The sequence below is a fragment of the Bombus terrestris genome, chromosome 9, assembly GCF_910591885.1.
Source record: "Bombus terrestris chromosome 9, iyBomTerr1.2, whole genome shotgun sequence".
NCBI classification, from domain to species: Eukaryota; Metazoa; Arthropoda; class Insecta; order Hymenoptera; family Apidae; genus Bombus; species Bombus terrestris.
Window position 1 is genome coordinate 12,715,697 of NC_063277.1, and position 27,278 is coordinate 12,742,974.

Here is a 27,278-nt window from a genome sequence, read left to right on the forward strand (position 1 = left end):
TTAATGATTTAACTAATTCAACCTACCTTAAGTGACAGTACATTTCGATAGTGAAACACGATAGATATGATCGAAGAATATCTTCTTTCTTTCATTTGGACGAATAAGATGATAAATGGAATAACTTTATATTTAATTACTACCGCTCTAGATTTATTTGAATTGAGATAAAGAATTCAAAATTTCTCGAGCTATCGAATAGAACAAAAGGTACTGCTTTCGTTACACGTGATTTAAATTGGATGTTTTTATAATACGGAACGATTTAACATTTGTAATTACAAGACCCAACACTTTAAATAAATCTACATCTTATACTCCTCAAGTTTGTATCATACGTTATGAAAATAAACCTAGTCAATGTACTTCCTAATGAATTATTAAACTGTATTTATTAAGACAAAAATCTAAAGATGATACGATAAAAATCTTTTTTCCAAGAAAGATTTAACACTTTGCAAAATAGAATGTTTCTTTTTTAAAACATTCTTCGTGATAGCCTTGCTAATGCATAAGATATCACGTTCGAGATGCAAGTTTGTGATAGAAGCCTAACAATTCTAAGTCAATGCATTAAAATTCACTTGTGTACGCATCGGTTAGGTTATTTATGCGATATTCGAGGGGGTGACAGGTGATGAAACAGACAACGGAGCAAGGCGAATCCCAGATAAAGCCAGACGATGTCGCGACGATATAAGCGAAAAAAAGTGTACTACCGTCGCGCTTGAAACGTTGAATCGCTCGAACAAAACGCATCGTAATTCCACGACGCGACGACCAGACTTTTCTAAGTCATCGAACTGCCATCTATGGTTACTGGTCGCATCCAGTTTGCTCGATCCTACATCCTTTGCTGCAGGAATCACAGACAATTAATTGTGGAACGCACTGTTTAGTAACATATTTCTTTACACTCGCGATTATTCCCACGTTGATTTAAGCGTACCGACTATTTCCACGCAGTTAATAGAATTCTTATAGACTTGAGGATTTATATGAAAACTAAGAGAGTAGAATGGCCAAATATTTTTTCTATAACATAAATAATTTGGTAATTCTGAGCTACTTTTATAGTTATAGTGTAATATGTTCAAGAGATACCTTCATACAATACAAAATAATACTTCAAATATTAAACAGATTTATCTTATTATCTTCCCTATTTTTTTTTTCTTTATATTATTTCATAAAAATTTGATGATTTATTTTGTAGTCTAGAAATACAAACACCGATGATAATCTTTATCCGCGGTACTTCAAAGAAACCAAAATACTAATCGAATAATTAATTCGCAAATTTTTATCAGATAATTTTCATGCCTTAACACATTCACTAATACTGACGTTAGGTCTTATGGTATTAGGTGATAAAATTAAAAGAAATATTATTATTCAAATTCTTTAATCCATCGTCAATAAAGAGATATAGATGAAGACAATTCCTCAAGAGGGCTATATTGCCATTTTGTTGTAGTAATATCAAACTGCTTAATAGCAATTTTAGTGAAAATTTTACGAAAAACGGTTCAAGATCACCGATATCGAAATAATGTTCCGCGTCCTTCGCATGTACCATATATTCGAAAGATCGTGCGTGTCCGTGGGCATACTCGTGTAACACGCGAGTATGCATCGCAGTAGTACCAGCCGATGGTTACACGGCGACTACGTTGCCAGGGGAAAAAAAGGAATAAAGAAGAGGAGAGAAGTGCGCGCAAGGAAGAACCGGTTTCATGGGGGTTTCAGCCTCCACAAAATGATCCGTCTGGCTTGCCGGTTCGACTCCGCTTGCCTCCACTGTGTTCGCCTCCCGCGAAAGCGCTTGCTCCGGTGCACCACCTACCTACCTACCCACCTACCTACCTACCTATCTACCTATCTATCTGTTTCTTTCTTCCATACCATCTCTTTTCCTCTTCCTCTTGCCCAGACCTGCTGACCAACGTACCTGATTCGACTTCAAGGGTTCGAACTCGCGGCATTCCTGACCGAATGGCGACTGGACATTCCTTGCGGGGTAAATCGTTGGCAAAAGGCAAGATAGGTCCTCCTCCTTTGACACAATTGTATTGTTACACTTGGTGATACGTGGATTACTATTTGTAAGATGTCTACCTTTTTTCTTTTGTCTTTTTTAATGAAGTTAAAAATGATGAGTTAGGATTGTGAAAGATTTTAACTCTTGTAACTGATCTCAGATTATTGATTTGTCATTTGGATAACAATTAAAAAGCTTTTTAACATATATAATATATAGAGTCGAAATATACCAAATGTATTAGTCAAATAATTGAATTAGTATGAAGCTTTGACTTATTTTGTAAATATATGAAAAGAGGAAGTATAAATATAAAGTATGATATATATGAAAAGTCTTTTAATGCAATTTGCTCAATTCAACATTGTATCTTATGAGCCCTTTTTCCAGAAAGATCTTGATGGCTCGATACAAATGCCCTTTTTATTTCTTGTACTTTTCTTAATTGTTTAGTTTCTTATAGCTTCGTTCAATGAAGGAGAATGATTTAGTCGTTTCTGAGAATTTTTAGAAGAAACAACTGAGGAACAAGCATTTTCTCTTTGAATTTTTCAAACATGTCAGTTCATACAGGGTTCGTTTTTTTATTAAAAAAGTAGGATTGGAGCTCGACCTAAAAGAATTTCATACTTGACCTCTTTTAATTCACGCTGTATGGAACACAGTGTCTTGTCTGTTAAGCAATTCGAGTTAACTGAAGAATGCGAGATGAGATCTTTCATCTGATGTAAGGAGAACAATCGTAGGCGAATAATACCTTATTCTATATAGATATTGAAACAGACACCTTAATATTTCAAGACAGTGTACGACAAATATATAAAAGAATTCTAGTTAAAAATATTGAAATTATATTGGTAAACCTTATATTATATCGGTAAATTGTATCGGTTGACCTTGAAAATTGCAAAGAAAAAAATCACGAAAACGAAGTGCGCTTCGTATTACGAGGTACGAAGAAGACACGATGAGAAAACTGGTTTCAGATGGTGGAGAATGTTCTGGTAACATTTGCATTTAGTGCGCGTGCATAGTTTACAAGTCCATCAGTATTTTAAGAGTCTGTAATAATAATGTACGCCAGAGAAATATCAAAATGACATTTCGAATCTCGTTCATTCTGGAAGATCGAATAATAACCAATTATCGCATACCTTCGTGCTCGAGATATACATAGTCTGTTTGTAATAATGTTAAAGGTGTTGGTTTATTTAACAACCTCATAAATTTATCATCATTTGTTTTTCAAGCGAAATTTGTATTTAAAACATATAGGATTTATCATAAAAGAATAAAATATACCAATGCTATCAAAAATCGCAGAATAGGTATAAAATTAACAAAATTTTGTCACCGTCTTTCTGGAATAATAATACTAATAAGTTAAAATTTAATGTAACTAAATCTTTAAATGTATAGAATAAAAATGAATAAATTTCATTTCCATCGTTCTCTATACAGAATACCCTGTTAACTAAAATGAGATCTGAGTTGTTCCCGACGCAAAAGTGCTGGTGTACCTTTTTGTTCTGAAGTTACAGCCTACATAGTACGCGTACACGTGAAAGTACAATATACAGTAAATTATACCCGGCTACATAACGTCTCAGGGTACTGTAGATACATTGCAATCGTATTGCAAGGATTAGTGCAGTCGGCTTTAGCCCCGACACTGACCTTGAATTCGAGACTCCGACACTATCTCCCCGTAGAAATTCCTCTAGGTAACTATCAGACCAAGTATGTAATTCTTTTATCTGACATTAATAAAAGAAAGTTGTACCATTCGAACATCAACTAAAGCCGAAACTTTCTTTCTCTGAATTTGTGTTAATTGTTATGTATTATACACACGTTTTGGATAACATTGAAAACCTAATGACTTGTTAGCGTGAAAATTTGTTTTCGTCGATAATGAAATACTTAATACAAATTACATATATATGTGTATTTACGTTACGTTACATTAAATACTCCCTGTTCTAGAAAATATAATGTTTGATATTCGTCACAATATGAATATGAAATGTAGGTAAAATTAATGTAATAAGGTAATTGTGACATTTCATTGTAATATTTAATTTTTAACACAGATATTATCTAAATTTAGTATGATTGTGTTTTTAAAATTATATCTGTAAAAAAACATGAATAATTTAGTAATTGAAAAGGAATAAAATAGACGTAATACTAACCAAGGTAAATTCTTGATATTTAATATTAATATTTGTTTTTAATACTGTGTCTGTAACGAGTTTAGTTAATGATGTTATATCAGGACTACTCTCACTAAACACACGCAATTGCTTCGACGAGTAGTCAAGTTTGTTACCGCGCCAATTTTCCGAGTAACTTCTGGTATACCAGGGAAATAGATGAATTACAAACATTATCCACAAATGAAACTATTTTATGGCAGATCTAAATACAGTACATATAATTTCACCAACTAATATTATACTATACAACTGAAAAAGTAGTTAGATAGCATAATATATAATACTAAAATAATTGTAAACTGAAAAGCAAATTACTATGTTAGCATACCTGCAACATATTAATACTTATGTTACAAATATTAATTTTATTAGAAACGTGTAACTGAAAGTTTTGTACTATTTAATGTTTATTACTAGGAAATAAACTAGTAGTAACTGCGGACTGTAATGAAAGTAAAAACACTAATGTTATTGATGCAATAACACACTGTATTGTGTCATTACAGGCAATTATTGTTAATATTCTACAATATTAATCTTTTTAATATTTCAATAATGCAATATTAAATTACCCACGATAATCGTACTAAAGTACACTATATAATCACCTATTTCATCAATTTCTAACATGATTAAATAATTATAAATGAACATTACTGATATTGCTATTACTTTTTATTATACCTATAATACTTCATATTACTAATAATTATGTACAATCCATAATATACGTTAAACATAGACTAACAGTGTATCATATTACCATCACTAATACTAACAATAATTATTAAAATTGCACAAAACTAAAAACTATTTAAAGATATAAAACTGTATCTTCTTCTTAGAGTCTTACATAGAGTTTTAAAATAGAGTCTCACAAAAGCAAAGCAAAACTACAACCTGATTCCACAGAAGTAATTAATCAAACAACTAATCGGGAATAACGGTTCAAGTTCGCCAGACAAGAAAGATGAGCGTTCAGTATCGGGACACCGATAATATTACCGGTGAGACAAATTAAAGAACTGCGTATACCAGTGACGTGCCGAATCGTTTCGCGATCTCGTATTCCTGCTGGCCGATGGGAAAGTTGGCCTGCGTGCTGCTCGTACCATAGGAATTTAAACGGGGATATAGGTATAAGAACACGGAGACGGGGAGTCATTCGCGGTAGTGTGAGGCATAAACGCGCCGGCACCACACCCAGCGTGACCACCATTGCGACAGGGGACACAGGATACGGCCATGCGCGTCGCGGTGATCGTGAGTAGCCAAAATTAGTTTTTTCTATTCATCCCTTTTTTGCATCCATTAAAGATCCAGGGACGCTTCGGCCCCCGTGTCGTCCGCCATTTTGTTGAATCCACCCTAAACTTCCTTTTTCCGTAACCATCGTCTATCTCAATGGCTTTTCCACTTTTCATTTTCCTGCTTCGCTAATAATTAGAAGTGTGGTTCAGTGGCATGAGAATGACAATAAAGTAAGATAATAGTAAATACAGTGAACGTAGTAAATAATAAGAAGAATAGGGTAATAGTAAAGAATAGTAAAGAATATAGAGAAATGGAAAACTGGTACGTATTACTCAGTGGCATAACGTTCAATGGACCGTAATAGAGTTAAAAGTTCCAAAGCCCGACGTCCTTTCACTAATGATTGGATAGAGATATGAAAATAGAGTTATGAAAACAGAGGTATGAAAATAGAGGTCTGAGTTTGAATGTGCTGCCATAGACCATCCTATTTCGTTCTCCACGGATCTGAAAGTGTTGCGCGCGAAGCGCGAAGTTTGAAAATGTTTGAGACAAATCTGAAGAAATGATTTATGACATGGAAGAAAGTTGAAAGTTAATTAAAATATTCTAGAAGTGTATTTTAACTCGACTGAATACTGAAATTTAAAAAATTGTTAAGATATGAAATGAGAAGAGATATAATCATAATTTAAATTAGTTTGAATGTTTCAAAAAATGGAAATATGAAAAATGTAAAATTCTTAAGTAAAAGGGCGAAAATATTTTTTACAAATTGAGTAATTTAGAAAATAATTGTAATTTTGCAAAACTTGGAACATAAAGTAAACATTTCAATAGGGAGAAAAACAGGAGTTTCTTGTTTAAAATTCGTAAATAGAAAAATGATTCAAATTCTTCATAAAAAGGATACTTTTCTTACAGAGTTTTAAGCTTTACTTTATGTTTCAAGCTGTGTCATTATGGTATGTTTACAATTAAATGATAAAAGAAGGACAAAGGGGAAGGAAGAAATAGCGCATGCAAAGAGACTCCTAGCAGACAAACAGGTTTTTAGACAATGTGTAAAAAACTGTATCGACTTACATATTGAGTTTCCTTTATACTTGACATTCCTTTCAATCAGCCCTACTAGATGTCCATGTTCCTAAATACACTTGAGTAGAACAGCTTTCTGTTTCGACCGGTTATGCTTTGTAATCGCCATATATTACGTAAGGAACGCGAACCAACATACTTTTCATAACTGCTCTCCCATTTTTTCCCCTTATTTTTACAATCACTTTCGGTAAAACAAATTTTAAAACTTTGCTGTCTAAAAGATCGAAGAAAAATTATATTACTCGAAATAAATGAAGAATCGCGTATTTTATATTCAAATCTAGCTTAATATAAATTATACATCATGTATTTAAGTTTTCTTCGATCAATCTTAGTCTTTGTAAATACAAATATACTATAATTTATTTTTAATAAAAATGATATAACAGCTTAAGAATAAGAGATCGATAAATAAAGAAATTGTCATATGTATCCAAGAGAAGTAATTCGTTCTGCCCTCGGTCAATAGATTAAAAAGGAAAAATTATATCCACCAAATCGTGAGTTCAATATCAAGTTAGAATCGTTCGAAGAATCTCACGCACGCCTTTCGAAAACGTGATATCCATCGCAAAATCGAAAAGAAAATCGGAAACGACGAACGGAGAAAGAGAAGGCATATCGTTTAAAGGAAGAAAGTGAAAGTATTCACGGAGAAGTGAATGAACGAGCGAACTGGTGCGGTGAAAGAAAACGAAATTCGGCGGGAGAGAAATTGTAACAGATCTTGAACGCATTTCTAAACGAGCGTTCGGCCACGAGGGACGAAAATTAACGGGTTGCTCGCACAAGCAAACCGGGTGAAAGTGCCCAGGCAAGAAAGTCGAATAGATTTTTCATTGTATATTCCTTAGAAATATCTAAGCGCGTGCCACCAGTTGGAACGAAGTGCAATCTCGTAAGAAACAAATCCATGTCCAGTCGATTCGCCTGTCTCTCCCTTCTCTCTTTCTCTCTCTCTCTCTCTCTCTCTCTCTCTCTCTCTTTCTCTCTTTCTGGCGAGTCCGGTGCATTCCTGCGAACTAGAGGAACTATAGATGAGGATATGGCGATCCGGTTCGATACCGGCTCCACTTTGCCAACACGATTGCCACAACCTATACTTCCTTTCCTCTTTCACCTTGCCAGTTTTAGAAGATGTCGAGGCATTTTTTACGTTTCTGATGAAATTTTCTAATTTAATGCATTCTTAAAATTGCTAGAGAATTTTCACAAAGAGATTTTTGCGTTCTTTGATTATACGTTTCTGAAAATTTTGACAAAGATCAGTTTCGGGGATCGTGATACTTTGAGATTTGAAGGTTTTTGAATTGTGTTACAGCGTCGTGATAATACGATATAGTTTTGTTCAATTTATTTTTATTTATCACCATCTTGTTTAAAACACCCTACTTCAAACACTTTTACTACCAGCTTATTGACTTACCGCAGCTCACACTTAATGATCAACATTTCGAATTTCATAAAGAAAGAAGGAAAAAGATTTCTGACATCATCAAAACCCTAATCACTCTTGATTTACCAAGAATGTTAGCAACTTGCAACACCTGCTGCAATTTTCGATAGAATCCCAAGACAAACCGGACAGCATACCACTCTCACTTCCTCCAACTATTAACACGGTCACTGTTGATTATATATCTAACAGATATTTGCATATCGCAAAAACTTTATATTTGTGTTCTGTATAAATTACTATAAAAAAATTTTACACGAACAGGTCGTCTGTCATACGCGTATGATAAAGATAACGCGCCGAGTCCACGATATACATAGTGAACGTAATAATTCGATTAAGACGATATTCTAAATATTCGTAAAATTCTCATATATTATGGGAATTTTGAAATTCCACCTAAAATATTAATAAAGACACATTAGAATTTCTTCCATTTCTTTAATTTTTACCAGTTACACTTATCGATCCTGTTACATCCCTAGTATTTACTTTGCTGTAATTCGACATTATCCTTACACAGTCAGTTACGTTAACACGACCGGTATTTCATATTCTTATATAACGAAAATTACAGGAGGGAACAGACCTGTTAGCATAACTCCTCGGGACACGTTAGAAGGGGGTTGCGATCAAGCAGACAGCCGTCGAATCCCGGCATTTATTGGCACGATCGTAATTCGATTGTTCTTACTTTTCCATTTGCATTCGTTCGATATATAACAGGTTTCCACCAAGAGACTGGTCTGAAACCGGTCCAGATATTCTAGTTTACGCGTTTCTAATCGCATTCGTGCACCTATATACGCTTGATAATTAACGTAGGCTACATGACAACACGTCGTTGGTCACAAAATTCATGGTACAGAACTTGGAGAAAAGTGAAAGCGTTTCGATTTCGAGAACTCGCGATGCATAATGCCCACATTCGTGTAATGCAACATGTGTGGCGCACACGTAACTTGTTGCTTGACATTTAAGTCACCGTAGTGACAACAATGAAAGAAAAAGAAGCTGAAGAGAAGGGAAAAAATGTGGAAGGACGGTCATACGTGGAACGCATAGTTTACCTTGTCGTAATCTGATTGGTGTAACTCGTAAGCTTATCGTGTGTGCTTCCGTAATAGTACCCCAAATCGAAGATAGGCATTAGTTCAATGTGTCATATGTTTATCAGATTAAGTTATTTATGCATAAATGCACAGAATGTGAGTAATATGCACAACCATTCGTTATGATACATATTTCTGTTAAATTTCTATTGCTTTAGTTACATTCATAAAAATATGAATTTACATTAACATCCGCAGTCTAATCATACGTCTATTATTATTGTATTTTAATGTTACCTCGAGCTAATTTTATTTGCTTTTCATCAGACTTATATTTAGTCTTTCATGTTTTATTTTTTCTAGTTTATTAACTAAATTGGTGTCGATACACTGCGTTTTATTTCATGGATATAAAGACATATTTTTTGTAATCTAAAACTGTGAAAAGGAACTTTTATTAGTTAATTAATTTTATAATTCTTTATTTTATTGCTATTTTAATTTTTTATTTCTTTCTATGTTGCGAAAATGTTTTATTGTATTATAGTTGTTGGCGTGCGTCACTGCGCTGGCTTCGGCCCAATTTAATCAGGATGACAATTTACCAAAAGGACCACCTCTTCGATCAACTCGTTTCCAGAGACTTCCATCTGCTCGACCAGCACTTTCCACGCAAGCTGGACTTGCGAATCAACGAATTCGCCGTCCAATTACATTCAGGTATCATTAAGTTTACAATATCAAACATTCTAACGGAGACGAGATATAGAATCCTACATTTCATTTATGGTTTTAATATTATATGAGATTCTGAAAAGAAATCTGAACACTATTTTTAAATGAAAACAACTGCACATAACGATATAAATCTTTTATGATGCATATTTTGTTATTCATAAATTTTGTCATTTTGAATTAGTTCATTCATTTAACTTGTGAGAAAATTTAGCTGAGTAATTTAAATGTACTTTTATAGTACTACAACATATTTGTGTACTGATAACATGTTTACATGAAATACAAGAAAAAAATTACATAATAGAAATAAAAAAAAAACTCAATATAGGATTAAACAGAGTTAAAATAATATAAAAATCCTTTATATATTCAAAATATTTCAACATTTAGCTATTCGAATTACATTTCTAATTTACTCTAGAGTAAAAACATAACCTAATCCCAGTAATCAATTACACGAAAACACAGTAATATAATATCTTTTTTTAAATTACTTTCTACGTTGTACATCTTTATACCTTATTTATCAGACCCAAAGGAGCGGAGGATTCAATCGGAACAGGTCCAGGTTTCACACCCATCAGATCATTGCGACCAAATCTATCCACAGGACCAGCGCCACTTCCTCAACAAATTAAACCAGTGAACGAGGAGCCGGATGAAACGCGCAGCCGCGAACCACCTCGAAATCACAATAATCAAGATGACGATACCGATCTAAGTGACGACCCTCCAGACAGCCAAGAAGGAAGCGAAGAAAGCGAAGAAAACGTGCCACGAGCAGTTTCAAATCTTGGTACAGTAGGTTCGATATCAAGAACTTCCGCCAACATTGGCCCGACTGCACAACCAGTGCAATATCGTCCTGTTTCGGGATCAGGAAGTCCAACTGCCAGAGGGAGTGGAATACCAACCGCACCAGCATTAGCACCAGTTCAATACCGACCGACAGCAAAACCGAACAAACCAAGGAAACCGATAGAAGAACCATTTAAGCAACAGGTTAAACCACCTGCAAAATCAATAAAACCATCTCAATCTTACGATACTCGCGGAAAGAAGCCCGTTGCACAGGTTAGTTTCAAACAGGCTTATGGTAGCACTGTTTGAGCTTCAACGTTTACGATTAGAGTATTTCCCTCATTCTATTAGAATTTATCTGACAAGAAGGAATAATTTTTATTTATAAAAATATTAGTTAAAATATTGCAGTATTATATTTATTGTCGCATAATAATCATGTCAATAGTTAATTAATGAAAGGATTTCCCTTAACGAGATTATTTATGTAACCAGTTAATTGTAATAGTTATGATATATAAGTATCAAGTTTTAGAGTCGAAATACAATGTTGTAGGAAGGTGCCAAATAAAATATAAAAATACAATTTCGTGACGCAAGGTATTTAAACTTCTAACATTTTCGTAATTGAAGTAACACACTTTTTCAAAAGTGGAACATGATGCTTGTAGTAGTTATTGTCAAAAGAGAGTGAAACTGATCTAAAATGAGACTGTTAAATGAGGGGAAAAATATATCAATTACTTTAATTAGATTATTCCTAATATACGGTATTTATTAAAGACATTTCGATGTTTCGCAATAGATTATTAGGCGATATCGCAACGATAATCCGGACGGTTCAATCACCTGGGGCTTCGAGAACGACGACGGATCTTACAAAGAAGAAATAATCGGCGTCGATTGTATCACTAGAGGTAAATACGGCTATATCGATCCAGACGGTATTCGTCGAGAATACACGTACGAAACTGGTATCAAATGCGACGAGGAACAACGAGAAGAAGAAGAAGAGAACGGGTTCGTTGATTATCAAGAGAATAAACTAGTACTTCCCGATGGTAAAACCATAGATCTATCGAGTATGGGTAAAAAGCAAACTCGTAGACCTCGTTACCATTAGTAATATATTTTATGTAATTTCTTTCTTATTTGTGTTTTCATATCGAACAATCGAAACTTTGATCATTAGAATTCAAAAGAAAATTTTCTCATAATTCATCAATTTTTTAAATATTTAATAGTACGATATTTCAGGTGATGTTAAAAAAGAGCTTTATTAAGTAAAACATAATATGTAACATAAAATAACAAGTTAAATTACTAATCATCGGAAATTATAAGTTAGAACATAGTTGGCGATTATTTATCTCGATAATAACGACGCTTAAAATTAAAGTAACACTGAATCGTTTATTTCGTAAAGTATCGATCAAATAATACAAGTTTTGTCGTGACCATTGTCATCGTGTGTTCTTTGCGTTTGAAATTTGTAATTAGAATTAGTTAGTATGTATTTCTATATCGTGTATATATAAATGTAGGTACCTGTATCGAGTTCGAGTCGAATAAAAATAACAAAATACATGTAACACGCTGCGTAATATTATCAAAGTATGCGTATAAATTACATAAGCAATTTTTTCATCCCTAACTTTTACCGGTATATGAGTTTTCATACAATATACATAATAATAAGTGAAGACGGCGAAAGTAATATGGTTTGTCATACAATACAGTCTAACATTATCTTCTCGCGAGTGATCATAAATAAATTAATATAACCATCCGCCCAGACATTCTAATCAAGAATGCGATGGAATTACTATTCGTATGAAATTAAATATAAAATGAGTACAAATATATCAACAATTCGTTTATAACATGAACACAATACTGATTAAACATATATTTCTTGTACATGTATACAAATATATGTGTATGTATATAATAACTCTTAAAAATATTTACTTTTAATATTAACAGACTTTAAAAATTCACGAAATAATGTACAGTTACCGTATATGTATATATAAGAGATTCAAAAATACGCGTTATGTTATAATAGTACGTATATCTTTCCCTTATAACAAACAAATATGAAATCATCGAATATCGTGCTTCCGAGCGTAAGCGAATACATTCGCTCTGTAGATAAAAGATAGCGAAATCATTGAAAATTTCAAATCTGTTGTGGCCTGTTATTGTTTTGTTAGCATTTCATATTCAACTGTTAAAATGAGAAACGTACGAAAGCACGAATAAGAGTTACGAGAACAAACTCCCTGTATAAAAGGAAAGATATGTTTTGAAACTGGTCCATTTGTGTAATTCTTCTAAACGTCACATATTTTTTGTGATGAAACTAGTACGCAGGACTCGCTACCGTAGATACTTGTTTTGGTGTATGCTGTCCCTGCGCTAAGGCACCGCTTCTTGAGGCATGGAACTTGAGCCAGGCGTCATAACCGTAAGCTACCATGGCGCAGAATCCAAAGAACTACGATGAGATATATAATGATATTTAAAAAAAAACACCAAACTCTTTAAAATGGTTTCTCGAGGTATAATTTGTTTAAAATGAATTACTTTTTTAATTATGTTTACTCTAATAATCTTAAGTGACCAATAGAAATTGAATAGACAAGCATAAGCTAGATATAGAATAAATCTGAGATACTCGTCTAACAATCAGGACATCTAGTTTTCAGTAATACTAATTTGTATTTCAAAAACTTACTGCTGCAGCACCAAAAGATTCTATATATTTAGCATAACCAGCTACAAGAGAAGCGGCCAGCATATAGAAAATAGTCCAAAGTAAGCAAAATGTAAGTTCCTACAAATAAAAATACAGCTAAATTATTCTTGAAATATCCTTGATTATCACTACTTTGCAAGGAAATATTGAATAGAATAATACACATACAGGAAAAATAATGACGATATTAAAGTAATTAAAACGAATTATAAATAAAGTTCGTATATAGAATAGAATGTCCTAGTTCCAACTGGGATCAATATTTTGCTTTCGCGCAAAAGCAATCTGCAGGTTAACTTTTTAACAGATTTCTATTTAGGATATTCGCTTCCTATTAAAAGATATTAAAATCTTATTTAGAAAATTAACTATTCTTTCTTTTAAACTCACTATTTTTAGCCAAGGAATTTTCGAGAATTTTTCAACGATATGGAATAAGTAGAAAAGGAGTAATATTCCTGTGAACCAAAAACCACCCATGGCCACAGTGTTAAACCATGCTCCGCGACTAAAATTGCTATGACTCGTTACCGTAATGCATATGAAACCTAAAAAGTTCAAGACCTACAAAAACATAATAAATTATTAATAATTAATATTTTTTATCCTTAAAAAAATTAAATTTTATATCGTTAATTAATTACATATGATATAGTTCAGTTTTTAAAAAATTTCAACAACGTTACATTAAAAACATATAAATATGTACACATATTTAAGTATATTACATAAATAATAATCTTATAATAAATTAAGTAATAATTTCGTTTACAAAATATTATTCTCATAGATACGTATTTACATTTATCTTACGAAATCTTTTCTGTATTGTAATAAAAATATGTGAACAAGAAATCTATTTTAGGTTGAAGATCCTTGTCGATTAATTAGCATGACAATCTGACAGTAAAAAATCTGAATCCATCCTTGAGTTTCATTAACATCGCTAATCTTATGCCCCATCCATACTGCTGTTCGCGAGCAATTCGCGAGAATAATATTTGACTGCAGTACGGACGTTAATGAAACTTTGTGTGTGATATATATAAATCAAACTAATTATTGGCATAAAACGCCGGAGTATTGAATACAGGACATCGACTTACCACCTGTGCGATTTTGAGCATTCCAGGTAACGTTTTTAAGTAAGATGGGTCAAATCGAATACTTGTCAGTGTCGTAGTAGAAGCGGTCGTTACCGTCGTCGTTGTAGTATGTTGTGCTGGAAATCCTTGATCCATCGTAATAGGTCACTTTAAAAAAAATTTCACTGTAATATTACAAAATACTGAATATTGAATACGAGAAATAATATTATTAAAAGAAAAGGAACGAATTTTCATTTGAATATTAAACTAAATATTAAATAGGAAATATCAAATTTTAAGAAATATAAGAAATAAATAATCGAAGATAATAAAGATAGTACAAAAATAGCAATATTCTTAAGAAAAAATCAAAGAATAATTAAATTAAAATTTTCTTAAATTGTAATTTTTCGAAATTTCGATATGAAATATTGAATTTTTAATAATTAAAACTTCAATAGTTAAAGAATTCTTATTGAGATTTCAAAAAGCTATAATTTAAAGGAGTTTTATTTTTTAGGAAAGAATAGGGAAATCTCATAAGGAAAGTGTAAAGGCATTTGTTTGCGCTCGTTTAATTAGAAAACCGCGATACGGTTAAACATAGCAGTTTCAATCTCGTTTTATCAGGACCGACCATAGATTGATTTTCACCATCTCAACAACCGTCGAATTAATCTGCTTAAAAAATACCTCTCGTTTATTTACATAGCAGAAGCAACTGAACTATTTACATTGCAAAATTTGTTAATTAAAAATCATAGGGATTTGAATACAAATATGAAATCTGGTATAACTAACCTAATTACGGGCAAATTTATTTTCCATGATGCTTTCCAAAATAATTTCATTTTCAATCCATTCGAAGTCTAAATTAAACGCATTAATTAATTTTTTACGGCTATCATTGGTCATTTAATTTTATTCGTCTAATTTTATCATTATACATATTGTTCTTTCATTATCCTAAAGAAAAGTATGATAAATCCAAATAAAAAGATAACAGCAAATGTAATACATGGATAAAAATAACTGCTAAATATATTGCTAGAAACCATAAGAAGAGAATTATCTTGCAATCGTCTTTTCACATAACTAGGTTAGATTGGTATTCTAATATTTCTAGAAAGTAATTCAATTTTTCAATACAAAGATATTCTATTCCATTTTCTAATAAATATTATTTTTCTTTTCATGCGATGTTATTCGTTTGAATAATTGGCTAATTCAATGAAAAAAAAACAATAAGATATTAAGTGTTTCAGAAGCTAATCTGATCAATTATAGGTACATAATAAATATTCAGCTTCTTTAAAAACAAGTTATTTACCTTCATAAGTAGACTGCAGATATTTATGCAAATTCATACCGCTATGAATATAGTTAAAAATATGGAATCCAGATAGAAAACTGATTTATCTACTAAATATTATAGTAGATATTATATTTTGGATAATTAATATATTTTTCCATATTATGTCTACCCTGCACATTTTACGCTTTTAAATTCCCCATAAATGCGTAAAAATCTCGCAGTCTATTCACAAGTTTATTTATCGCAAATATATAACATAAGGAATCGTACACTCTAAAATAAATTTAAAAAATTAATATTTAAAACACGATCGTTTAAGTACGATCTATACGGTTCATATGATTATGGCTCCTCTGAAGAGTTGAATCATATCACTATTGAAATTAGCGAGAAAAGCCCGCGTGATCTCGACTTATCACGTAGGACGAAAGGCGTAAACACGTTGCGTCGTAGATAAACACGGACAATTGCGTTGCGATTAGTCCTGGATTCAAACCACTCAATAAAATTATGTCATATCCTGACGACATATTGAAAGAATTATTTAACGTTACACGGTGAAATCATCTCCACTGAAAATAGCGAATGACAGACTTTCCATCTTATGAACAATGCACAAGTAATGCGCCAGAAAATGAATTTGTCTGCCTAATCTATTCGTGAATAAGTTGATTACATGTATATTCGTGCATGTGGGCGGTGGATTTGATTGTGTGACATGATATCATGTTTGAAACTCCATATTTAAGAACTAAGAACACATGAATACATACAGCAGATTACAAAATTATTGTGACACTTATAAAAACTTGTTATGAATATATTATACCTGATTATATAAAACATTTTTTTAATTTTATTTTATGTAATTAGACAATTATATAATATTTTGTACAAAAATGGAACTTATATATCATTTTCAGATTGGCTTCAAATTATGCTGGTCGCATTTCGTTGAAAGTACCAATGAAACTTCAAAAAGTTTCGATAACGCGCATAATATATTCATCAAAATTCTCTAATATGTGTTCAAATGCTTTCGTGAGCCACATAAAATAAAATTAAATTTAAATGAAAACAAAAACTGAAAATAAACCGACACATAGTAAATATGTGGATATGTTATTAATTTGCTCCAAACGTGATTCATCCCAAATATTGTTAATTTTGAGACATCTGCGAAAATTAACTTTAAATGTAAAATATTTTCTAAGACGAAAGTATCATTACTTTACCTAGTAAAATAGTACTATTTAACAAGAAAGATGTTGTAATTAAAAAATTGTTCAAACTCTCTTTTTATTAAAATACATCAACAATATTCTATTAAATACCTTAAAAACCACGAATTTGGCTGAATTATTAATAATTTTCTACTCAAAACATTCTACTTCAACTGATTTTATGAAAAACTTATTCGTCCTAGTTATGTCACTTTTGTAGGGAATCAATAATATGTTTTCACAAAACGACGATATTTTAAGGACTGCGAAGGTATGTAATTGGTTGTAACGTATTTATTTGAAAGACAGGTTTAAATTATAGTTTAGAATTAAGATAGACAAATACTTTCTCTAACAATAATAATTTTTGCTACTTTCATGTATTAACAAAAGTTAACAACAGAAAACGGTGAAAATAATCTTGAGTCTAGTAAGTAGTAGTTCTTGTCGCTCTGTACGTGAACATGAAATAGCGGGAACGAGAGTTAGTTAGCATTCTTAGTGTGTAATTAAAATATGGTTAACGCAACACTGTTTTGTTACTTCACTTTCACGACTCGTGCATACAGGTTTCTCCTATTTAGCTGATTTTTGTTTTACTTATTTACGTTATACATAGTTCTCACGACAGCGTACGATGTATGCCGAGACATTATTTCTATGCACATATATGTATGTATAGTGTGTAGTATACCTGATTTGACAGACTGATCTGTATACTCAATTATTTTCAAATCTTCCGTATTTAGTGCACTCAGTCTGGAACTTTCCTATCCTCAAAATAATCCAAAATAAAGATGTTAATCTACTTTCCACCGCACCCGAATGCATGTATAAATAACAGAAGATATAACACTGAACACGTTTCGAAACAAACCACACTATTACAAATGGATCTACGAAACTTGGTATGTACGATCCGTACGATTCTTCTGCCCCACTTTATTATTCACATACACAATTCCCTCTGATAGAAAAATGTATAACTATCTAATAAGTAGACAGTAACTCAATCGGTAAATAAACTTTATTATACAGATATTAATTTTATCTATCGTAGAAAATATACATGTCGATAATACAAAATTTGACAAATAATTTGTAATTAATATCAAAAGTTTAGTTATTAATTTGCATAATCTTTTCCTTCATACATGTACACAAGGATAAGTAATTTCATAATTGATGTAAACTTATAAAGGAAGTATCTCGATTGCTCGTTAATGTAAAATACAGTATGTATATATATATAAAAGAATGTGATATCGATAGATATGGTGAGTTTCCATTGCAATATGAATATATATAAACCATCCTTACATATATTCGTCACTTCCATGTTTGATGCGTCACAGATCAAAAATTATTTCAAATGGAACTTTGTGTTTCAATCTGAACTCAAGTAAGGTTAGCTGTGTATAAACAGTTACAACGATACAGTTGTATAAACGATTTTAATACCGGAAGACTTAAACATAAACTTTCGTTCACACGATATTTATAATATATCATGTGAAAATCCAATACATTTAATAATTATTAATAAAATCAAATAAAAGGTTTTACGTGATTTGGTCCAGAAATTTCTGTATGGTTGGTTATTTTACATTTGAATGTAACAAGTTTGAGGTTATGTTAGTCTAAACAATACAACTTTGTTACCGCGTTGTTATTCGATTATTTACGAAAAAGATTTGTGATTTAGACCTATTCAATAGGAAGAAATGGTTTCTACTCGAGGGCCAAAATTTAAATTTTGTGACGGTGAAAAAGTCCTTTGTTATGAACCTGATCCTACGAAAGCAAAAGTATTATACGATTCTAAGGTATATTTTGAAAATACAAGGCAATAAATACACAAAGTTTTTGTTATTTAATAACTTATAATTTTAGGTACTTGATGTTATAGTTAACAAAGATCAAAGGGGACGTAAAGCTGTTGAGTATCTGATACATTTCCAGGTAAATAATAAATACTTGTGTGAAACATTATCTTACTTCTATATTTATATTTTAAATGAAATTCTCATATAAAATAATAGGGTTGGAACTCTTCATGGGATCGTTGTGTGACAGAGGAATATGTATTGAAAGACACAGAAGAAAATCGCCAACTTCAACGAGATTTAGCACAGAAAGCACAATTGCAATTGTATGTATGAAATTGCTTGTTAATGAAATAAATATTTACTTCACTTCTATGAAAAACAATTTATTATAATAAAATTTCTTTTTATTTATTCATATGTGAATAAAATGACAAACAGAGGAGCATATCTGTATCGAAGGGAACGCAAGAAAAGAAGTCATAAATTATCCGAACGTTTAAATGAAACTGAAAATCAAGAACCAAGACGAAGGGCAAGAAGTGGTGGTAGCAGAGCAACATCTGCAACAACTGGATCATCAGAAGATGGCAGTTCAGGACAGCATGCCGATTATGATACCGAGGTATTATTTGTATATTTATCCAAATATTTGCAACAAATTTATTTATATTATGTCTGACAGAGATATTTATCTTCATTGTTAAAGGAAGTCATTACTGAAGAAGATACAGAAAGTAGTTCAGATTATGTTGGTGAAACAAGCGATGATGAAGACAGTGGTGGAGGTAGTCAATCCGGTGCCAGTGTAAAACCAGGAATTGATCTTGATATAGGCACTACTTTAAGAAGGATTTTGGACCAAGATTACGACTTGATAACTAATAAAAATAAGGTATTGTTTTCACACATTTTTAAAAATTACAATATGACTACGATCAAAAAAGTGCAATCTAAAATTTGAAAGTAACAAAAAATAATATGAATTTTAGCTAGCTGTTCTCCCTGCACAACCTACTATTGCAAATATTTTAGAATCCTGGGTTCAACACTTTACGACAACACAATTAACAAACATTCCAGAAAAGCCACAAAGGAACAAAACGAATAATACAATAGAAAAAACAATTAACGAAATAAACATATGCAGAGAAGTTGCTGATGGATTACGTATATATTTCGATTTTACATTACACGATCTCCTTTTATATAGACAAGAACAAGAACAATATTGTAATTTAAAGTCTTCTTTCTTATATACTGAGCATCCAACTCTTGTGAAAGAAGAACCAATTGAGTAAGTTTTAATATTTTAATTTATTGGAAATTAAATCTCTTGTAATCTCTCATAATTGGATGTCTCGCGTATTTTATCATTTAAAATGTTTTGTCTAATATTAGAAAAATAAAAAATATTTCTTATAAAAGCAGTTTAATTATTGTGGTTAATATAATTTTCAGAAACTCAGAAGTTTTAGTTAAAGAAGAATACGAAGATACCGAGTATGCTCATTTACCACCATTTCAAGAACACGATCAAGAAATAGATACGTCGAAAGTGGTAGCAAACTCTAAACGAAGATTAAGATCATACAGAGTGAGTTCTATCGATGAAAATAAACAATTGAGGTCATACGAAGAAATTAAACAAGATACAGGAAATTTATCGAGGTGAGTTAAATTTTTACGGAAACAAATCATTTTTGTATCACTTATACGATTACGAAATTGATGAGTTCTTTTTTTTTAGTATTGCAAGTACAAGTTCTCGTTGTTCTAGCCCACGCGGTGTAACGTTACGAATACCACCTGTTACATCTGTGCAAGTCAATGCTTTGCTTCAACAATCGAACAAATGGAGATTAATGCCTGAATTTGCGAAACCCGAAGGTCCTCCAAATCCTTCCACATATTATGGTGCCATTCACTTAACACGACTATTTGGTATGTAAAATATTTTTATCAAATATATCTAAATAAAAAATAAAATAAAAATAAATCTTTTTTTTTTTTTTTTAGTTAAGTTGCCAGACTTACTTCAATTAACAGACATACCACATAAAAAGCTAAAGGTCCTACTGAAATATTTGGATATGTTTCTTAGGTATATATATATACTTATTTATTTATTTTTTAAATATTTTTGTTTTTTTTCATGTGACTAACAAAATTATGTCTTTAATGTTGTAGCCATTTAGAAATGCACAGAGAATGGTTTGGAGAACAATTTTATATGCAAGTGGAAAGCCAATTAATGTCTCAAGCAAGTAATTCTTAACATAATAGGAATAAGCAGCATACTTGCTTTATATTCGTTTACAAATCGATTGTGTATACATTATGAACGTATTACATAAGATGTATATCAAAGATGTATGTTTATGAATTTGGTATAAGTGATAAACTCTTTTGTATTAATTAACAAAATGCTTTCTTATATGCCTTCCATAATGAAATTTTAGCTTATAAATCCATTTATGTTAACAATACAAACAACAGACCACAGTTATGTGTATGAAGTAAAAGACCTTGTAAATTAGATGTTGTGGTAAAAGTGTAAATGAAATTTTGAAACTTATTAGGATAAAAAGTATATATTACAAAAGATTATATTTATAATTTTTTTTTAATAAAATACTTTTGATAAAATATCAATGTGTGATTTAATATTCATATCACTAACATTTGTATGCCAGTGATATTTATTAATACAGAGAATCAACTATTTATAAATAATTTAATTTACTAATAAATAATTTTAATTTAAACATAACCTATTTTCTCCTATTGATTTTTTACTGTAAAGAAATAAAATTGATATTCATTTTTAGCTAACAAATTCAATGAAAATAGTATATAATTGTGAATATAATTATTACTTGTATAATTCATGTATCATACAACTTGGTAAGTACATATACATTTCTCAACTATTATTTTTAAAAAATACCTCATACACCAATACTCTTCACATTTTTACATACGTATTATTTCGCTATAGAAAATATTATGTGTGCTCGTGCGCGCGATATCTATAGTACTATAGTTATTCGAGGACCAGTTTTAAAAAAGAAAACAGTATGGAACGCTTATTCCTATTTCTAACGATACAAGCTATATCATCTATTGCCAGATTTAGAATATGCTATCAAAAAATTTAATTTCATATTATCATTGCAACAATTTTCAAACGTTTCAACTTATGTTACGCTTGTTATTTGCAAACATCCGGTACGCAATATTTACATTGAAAAATTAGTCAAAAATTACTTTTATATTTAATCGAGACAATTTATTATTTTCTTACGCAATAAGTAAATGGGACTTTTGATAAGTATGTATATAAAATATATATTTTAAGAACATTTTTTAACACATCGGCTGTCACGATGGTCATTAGTGATCCATATTACTAAATTTTTTAGAATGATTAAAACATGATCAATTTCATGGACTGACAAATCTTTAACCATGTGCATGATTATAATAACAAAAAAATGTGCAAATATAATGATATTTTGTGAAAATTAAATGTTATGGCGCAGTACATTGTAACTCCATTGTAAAGCAAAATTACAACTACGAAATGTACTGGTACATATTCTTATTTCCCGTAAAATATGGTACTAAATGATAAGAAATTTATTATAATCTAATCTGATTAATCATAATAATATATAAATGAAATAATAAATATAGTGGTGTACAAATATATTTTATAGCCACTTTATAAAATTTGCGTGACAGTCAATGTGTTAATTAATACTATTAAATACTATATATTAATAATTATTTTAATATTATTAATACTTCATCAAAAAATTACTTCTTTCATTCTTTATATTGAAAGTATTTTTCTTGTGGTTCTAAAGCAATTAAAACTATTTTAAAGCATATCACCTACATACAAATACCCTCCTGTGTACCGCTTGAACGCGATCGTTTTTCGATCTCGGTCAAACTCGTACGTTCTCGGAACCGTTCACATTACAACAGTGTTACTGATAGGTATCAGCTGTTCTAGTAAATAAAGGACTGTGTTTCGATATGGACATCGACGAGAGTGTCACACAGCAAAATCAGGAAAATACAAATGGAGATGCAATTAAAGTGGAAGAGAGAAACAATCGTTTGTCTGAAAGCTCCGAAAGAAATGAGGTCTGGTATTATATGCCGGATTCCATACTCTTGAATATTTTTCAATATCTAACGCCAAGGGAGTTGACAATCGCTGGAGAAGTATGCAAATCATGGCACAGAGTTTCGCGCGACGAATTTCTTTGGAAAGATCTGCTCTATCAGACATATAAAATAGATCCAGACATCGGCATTATGCCAGGTTAACTTTATTGTATATTTATAAATTATTCAACATAGCAATAAACACGATTTTCATAGGATTAAAAATAAAAACGTACGAATTATGCAGTATAATTGGAAATCATTTTTAATACTAATATTTATTTATATTCCTTTGTTTCCAATTTAATATAGTAGGTATTTTATAGGGAAAACATCTTGGTTAGGAGAATTTAAACGTTTAACGTATCATACACCACTCTTAGAAACGGAGATACTTAAAGAACATTCTCACCAAGTCTTACATGTTAGCTTCTCGCATAATGGAAAGATGTTTGCCACTTGTTCAAAAGATGGATACATCTTTGTGAGTTATTTCTATTTTGTAATTATTTAATTCCTGTTTGTGTTTTATGTTCAAAAACTTAAGATCTGTTGTGTAATTTATCCTAGGTTTGGAAAAGTCAATATCCTGTTAGTGTAAAGTACCTTCATGATATGAAAACATTTAATTGGAAATATACACAGTTTTCGGAATTCAATTCTTCAGATACTTTGTTACTTGTTTCTGGTGTAAACTCTGGAACACCTCTGACCACTACGGGTGAAATAGCAGTATTTAGATTAGCACGTAAGGATATCAAATTACTTATATTTTAGAGTTAATAACAAAGAAAATATATCATTAGTAATAATTTAATTTTGTTTGTCACAGCTGGCTTTGGTCTTCAATGTAGGGTAATAAATAAACCTTATGACATATTTGGAACATGGTACAGTGAACATTACCTTTTAAGTGGACATTTATGCTGGTTGGCACATTTAGTTAGTACTAGTCTCGTATGGCTTAATAAGGCAAATCAAGAGACATCTAGTGAACATGTGCCTATTATGACACAACTGTTTAGGTATCATATATGACAAATAACTTTTTATAGTATGAAAACGATTTTTTAGCCATAAATATACACAGATATTTTATATATTTTAGATTTTACAATGGTAATGCTTCATCAGTTCGAGCAATAATGGTAGCTAATTGTTTAACACCTGAACAAACTGAATCTAAAGAGCAAGAAAATCAGCCTTCATCTTCCAATGTTAAAGAAGAAAGGGGAAATCCACCAAGCCATAAAGATATTTCATCTACATCTTCTAGTGACAATTTAAAAGAAGAACCAGTTGTCCTTCATCATGCATCATCCAGATTACAGTAAGCTAATTCAGCAAGATACATTTCTCATTTACACATTTCTTAATTTAAAGATATGTATTGAAAACAATTGATATGATTAACCAAAGCATGTACAAATAGATATAGTACATTGGAAGGTGGATTTATGAATTGGAAGAGACTTGGTGATGGTTTTGAATATGCTAATCCTATACAATATAATCAGGAATATAGACAAGTAGAAATGGAGAAAAAAGCACAGGAAAATGATAAAGAAAGCGACAATTCTCAGTGGGATGAAGAGAATGAATCTGGAGGTAAGTGAAACTTATTACAAGTTAATGATAGTAATATTTTTATATATAAATTTAATGGTATTTTACGGATAGAATCGTCTAATACGGAAGAAGGTGATAATGACGAGTTATCAAATAATTGTGAAAAATATCTTATTTTTACAACTGGATCCAAAACTTACACACCGCATCAAGTGGGTTTCAAGAGAATAAAAAATGTAAAGTTTCCTACACGATTAGATCCAGGACCGTCTTTAGGTGAAAGAATAGCACAAAGAGAAAGAGAACGAGGAAGACAGAATTCTTACGCATTTTTTATCAATTGGTTGAATTATGAATCTGTAGCTGATCAATTTGATAAAGTAGATCACTTAATTGATTTGCATGGACACATTATAGGAATGGGACTTTCTCCAGATCATAGGTTGGTCATTTATGTTATAAGTATAAATTTATATATATTTTTATTTTTTATTATAAATAACGTATTATGTGTGTTTGTCATTAGATATTTGTATGTAAATACAAGACCATGGCCACAAGGTTATGTTATCACAAATCCATTACAACCTCCTCCAATAGCTCAAGAAATCGATATACATGTAATTGATTTAGTAACATTAAAACAAATTGGTACCATGCTAAGAGCTCATAAGGCATATACACCAAACAATGAATGTTTCTTTATTTTTCTGGATGTGTGCAATGAATATGTAGCAAGGTAAATTTATTAAAATATTTTATTTTAATGTTAATTCCGTTTGAGTTTGATCTGTTAATTCTAAATTATAATTATTAGCGGTGCCGAAGATGAACATGGCTATCTCTGGGACAGACATTATGGAATATGTTTAGCCAAGTTTCCTCATTCTGATATTGTTAATTCTGTTGCTTTCAATCCACGTGATCCTGAAATGTTAGTTACAACTAGTGATGACTATACTGTTAAAGTTTGGCGTAGTCGAGCTGTAGTTCGTTCACTGGGACTAAACGAAGATTCTTTTCGTAGAGGTATGGAAGTACGTAATAGGCGAAAGTTTCGAAAAAGTAGTTGTAACGTAGATTGACTAAAGACTATTAAGTTCCCAATTTAAATTTCTGTTTAGAGTTTTGAAAGATACATCAAATTACATTACTTCTATCTTCTATTTCAATTTGTAATATATTAATATCTCTATATGAATTTACAAATTCTATTTTCAATGAAATTAGGATAAAGAACATAAATGGTTACATATTTACAAATATGATCTATAGATGTTTACATATTGTTTTAACAATTAAGCTATATAATATACAATATTGCACATATTTTATTTATACGACACTACATATTTTTAATAACTAAAGAAAGATTTATTTCTCTTTTACAATGGCGTTTATTGAAATTGAAATATTTATAATTTGTTTTATAAAAAAATCGAAAGCTGCTAGGTATCACGGAGTTGATCTGTTCTTGTGATTTTACTGTTTTCCAGTTTCTATCTGACTCCGTATGTACTTAAGGATTAATTACCTTCAGAGATAGGTTGTATATTTTTAAACATTTACAAAGTATGAGAGTAAGACTCTTCTAAACTTTCATGACATATTTTAATTGACAATATTTCGTGTTTAAATAATTTTCTGACTGATATCTTTAAATTAGTTTAGAATAAGCTTTGATGGTACACAAGTGTTTAATATGTATAATTAGCAATTGCTAACACTGTTTTCATTAAAAAGTAACAAAAAATTAAATGTTACAATAGTTTCGTGTATATAAAAAAGAATAAAAAAAGGAAAATTTTTTATTGTTTTATATACATATGTACAAACAGTGTATTATCAGAACTGTACAAACAACTATTTATAATTAATATATTCTCAGCTAGGAATTTACTTTAAATTAGAATAAAATCTACATTTTAATACCCATTATGATGTAATATAAAACTATCCAAAATGAAGGTATTTCAATCACAAAGAAATACATATATGCAAATATTATTATAGCAAAAAAATAATTTAAAGGTATTATTTCCTATCATAAATATTTAACATATATGTATATCTGTCCAATTATTATATTAGAGCAAGAGATATATGTGTAATAGGTATACAATATATAATCAAAAACTATTCAAGAATCGTTGAAATTTATATTAAACGTTATAATTATTTCGTTAAGAATTTTAAATCTATTAATAATCTTTTACAATACTTTCAATAATATTTTTGCAATTCATGTCTAAATTACTTTACAACTATCGAGAAGCTACAAGGTGGTATGCATAATCTAAATTAAGTAATATAAAAATTATAATTAATTCTACTATGTTCAACGAAATAATGTATATATTTTTGCTTTTGAGTTATTTAGTGACCACTGTCATTGATAAATTCATTTTCAATCATATGCTATATAAACATTAAATCAAGTAACAGCGATTAACCATGCTACTAATAAAAGTTTATATTTTCCTTTTCTCTCTTTTAAATGATGTGCCTTACCAATGCTCTTATTATTAAGAATATAAGTATTGCGAGTGTAACTTACAATATTTATTTAAAAATATCAACATTAGTAATAGGGATAATAATAATATAACTGTATTTTGAACTGATATTTCCTTGATATTTTGAATATCCTAT

At 30.7% G+C, this 27,278-nt stretch overlaps 4 protein-coding genes across 10 annotated transcripts; 3 read left to right on the top strand and 1 right to left on the bottom strand.

The window, feature by feature from the left end:
- Positions 1-5,359: 5,359 nt before the first annotated feature.
- Positions 5,360-12,254, top strand: LOC100642572. Its single transcript, XM_020864381.2, has 4 exons — positions 5,360-5,523; positions 9,671-9,843; positions 10,392-10,935; positions 11,468-12,254. The coding sequence occupies exons 1-4, from the start codon at positions 5,506-5,508 to the stop codon at positions 11,783-11,785; spliced, it is 1,053 nt and encodes a 350-aa protein (XP_020720040.1). The 5' UTR covers positions 5,360-5,505; the 3' UTR covers positions 11,786-12,254.
- LOC100642694 (CKLF-like MARVEL transmembrane domain-containing protein 4) lies at positions 12,056-17,990 on the bottom strand. 3 transcript variants are annotated; one of them, XM_048408868.1, is made up of 5 exons: positions 17,744-17,990; positions 14,530-14,693; positions 13,814-13,987; positions 13,403-13,501; positions 12,056-13,162 (listed from the first exon to the last, which is right to left on the bottom strand). In XM_048408868.1, exons 2-5 carry the CDS (start codon positions 14,662-14,664, stop codon positions 13,028-13,030), a joined length of 543 nt encoding a protein of 180 aa, XP_048264825.1. In that variant the 5' UTR covers positions 14,665-14,693; positions 17,744-17,990; the 3' UTR covers positions 12,056-13,027. The 3 variants fall into 3 exon arrangements, with proteins under 3 accessions (XP_048264825.1, XP_048264824.1, XP_020720041.1); XM_048408867.1 differs by having other exon boundaries at positions 14,530-14,676; positions 17,744-17,987; XM_020864382.2 differs by lacking the exon at positions 17,744-17,990 and adding an exon at positions 17,161-17,726 and having other exon boundaries at positions 14,530-14,676.
- Positions 17,991-18,378: 388 nt separating this feature from the next.
- LOC100642372 (male-specific lethal 3 homolog) lies at positions 18,379-21,526 on the top strand. Of its 4 annotated transcripts, none has more exons than XM_012311724.3 (11): positions 18,379-18,456; positions 18,768-18,875; positions 18,943-19,011; positions 19,092-19,201; positions 19,317-19,500; positions 19,585-19,770; positions 19,868-20,172; positions 20,337-20,546; positions 20,626-20,819; positions 20,895-20,979; positions 21,066-21,526. In XM_012311724.3, the coding sequence occupies exons 1-11, from the start codon at positions 18,394-18,396 to the stop codon at positions 21,151-21,153; spliced, it is 1,602 nt and encodes a 533-aa protein (XP_012167114.2). In that variant the 5' UTR covers positions 18,379-18,393; the 3' UTR covers positions 21,154-21,526. The 4 variants fall into 4 exon arrangements, with proteins under 4 accessions (XP_012167114.2, XP_048264819.1, XP_048264820.1 ...); XM_048408862.1 differs by having other exon boundaries at positions 20,656-20,819; XM_048408863.1 differs by lacking the exon at positions 18,379-18,456 and adding an exon at positions 18,463-18,683.
- A 664-nt stretch (positions 21,527-22,190) lies between these two features.
- On the top strand, positions 22,191-27,250 carry LOC100652284 (F-box/WD repeat-containing protein 5). Of its 2 annotated transcripts, XM_020864648.2 has the most exons (10): positions 22,191-22,209; positions 22,884-23,214; positions 23,384-23,541; positions 23,628-23,805; positions 23,890-24,082; positions 24,166-24,387; positions 24,490-24,665; positions 24,738-25,068; positions 25,153-25,365; positions 25,444-27,250. In XM_020864648.2, exons 2-10 carry the CDS (start codon positions 22,923-22,925, stop codon positions 25,709-25,711), a joined length of 2,031 nt encoding a protein of 676 aa, XP_020720307.1. In that variant the 5' UTR covers positions 22,191-22,209; positions 22,884-22,922; the 3' UTR covers positions 25,712-27,250. The 2 variants fall into 2 exon arrangements, with proteins under 2 accessions (XP_020720307.1, XP_003397758.1); XM_003397710.4 differs by lacking the exon at positions 22,191-22,209 and having other exon boundaries at positions 22,811-23,214.
- Positions 27,251-27,278: the final 28 nt, after the last annotated feature.

Bases quoted from the DNA above. Each gene is read 5' to 3' on its own strand.
- LOC100642572 (XM_020864381.2), top strand. The intron at 9,844-10,391 runs GTATCATTAAGT...CTTATTTATCAG, and splicing joins CGCCGTCCAATTACATTCAG to ACCCAAAGGAGCGGAGGATT. The intron at 10,936-11,467 runs GTTAGTTTCAAA...GTTTCGCAATAG, and splicing joins GAAAGAAGCCCGTTGCACAG to ATTATTAGGCGATATCGCAA.
- LOC100642694 (XM_048408868.1), bottom strand. From the start codon at position 14,664: ATGGATCAAGGATTTCCAGCACAACATACTACAACGACGACGGTAACG. The intron at 13,988-14,529 runs GTAAGTCGATGT...ATGTTTTTGTAG, and splicing joins TGCTCAAAATCGCACAGGTG to GTCTTGAACTTTTTAGGTTT. The intron at 13,163-13,402 runs GTAAGTTTTTGA...ATCTCATCGTAG, and splicing joins AATCTTTTGGTGCTGCAGCA to TTCTTTGGATTCTGCGCCAT.
- LOC100642372 (XM_012311724.3), top strand. From the start codon at position 18,394: ATGCGTCACAGATCAAAAATTATTTCAAATGGAACTTTGTGTTTCAAT. The intron at 20,173-20,336 runs GTAAGTTTTAAT...TATAATTTTCAG, and splicing joins GTGAAAGAAGAACCAATTGA to AAACTCAGAAGTTTTAGTTA. The intron at 20,820-20,894 runs GTATGTAAAATA...TTTTTTTTTTAG, and splicing joins TCACTTAACACGACTATTTG to TTAAGTTGCCAGACTTACTT.
- LOC100652284 (XM_020864648.2), top strand. From the start codon at position 22,923: ATGGACATCGACGAGAGTGTCACACAGCAAAATCAGGAAAATACAAAT. The intron at 23,542-23,627 runs GTGAGTTATTTC...AATTTATCCTAG, and splicing joins CAAAAGATGGATACATCTTT to GTTTGGAAAAGTCAATATCC. The intron at 24,083-24,165 runs GTATCATATATG...TATATATTTTAG, and splicing joins ATTATGACACAACTGTTTAG to ATTTTACAATGGTAATGCTT.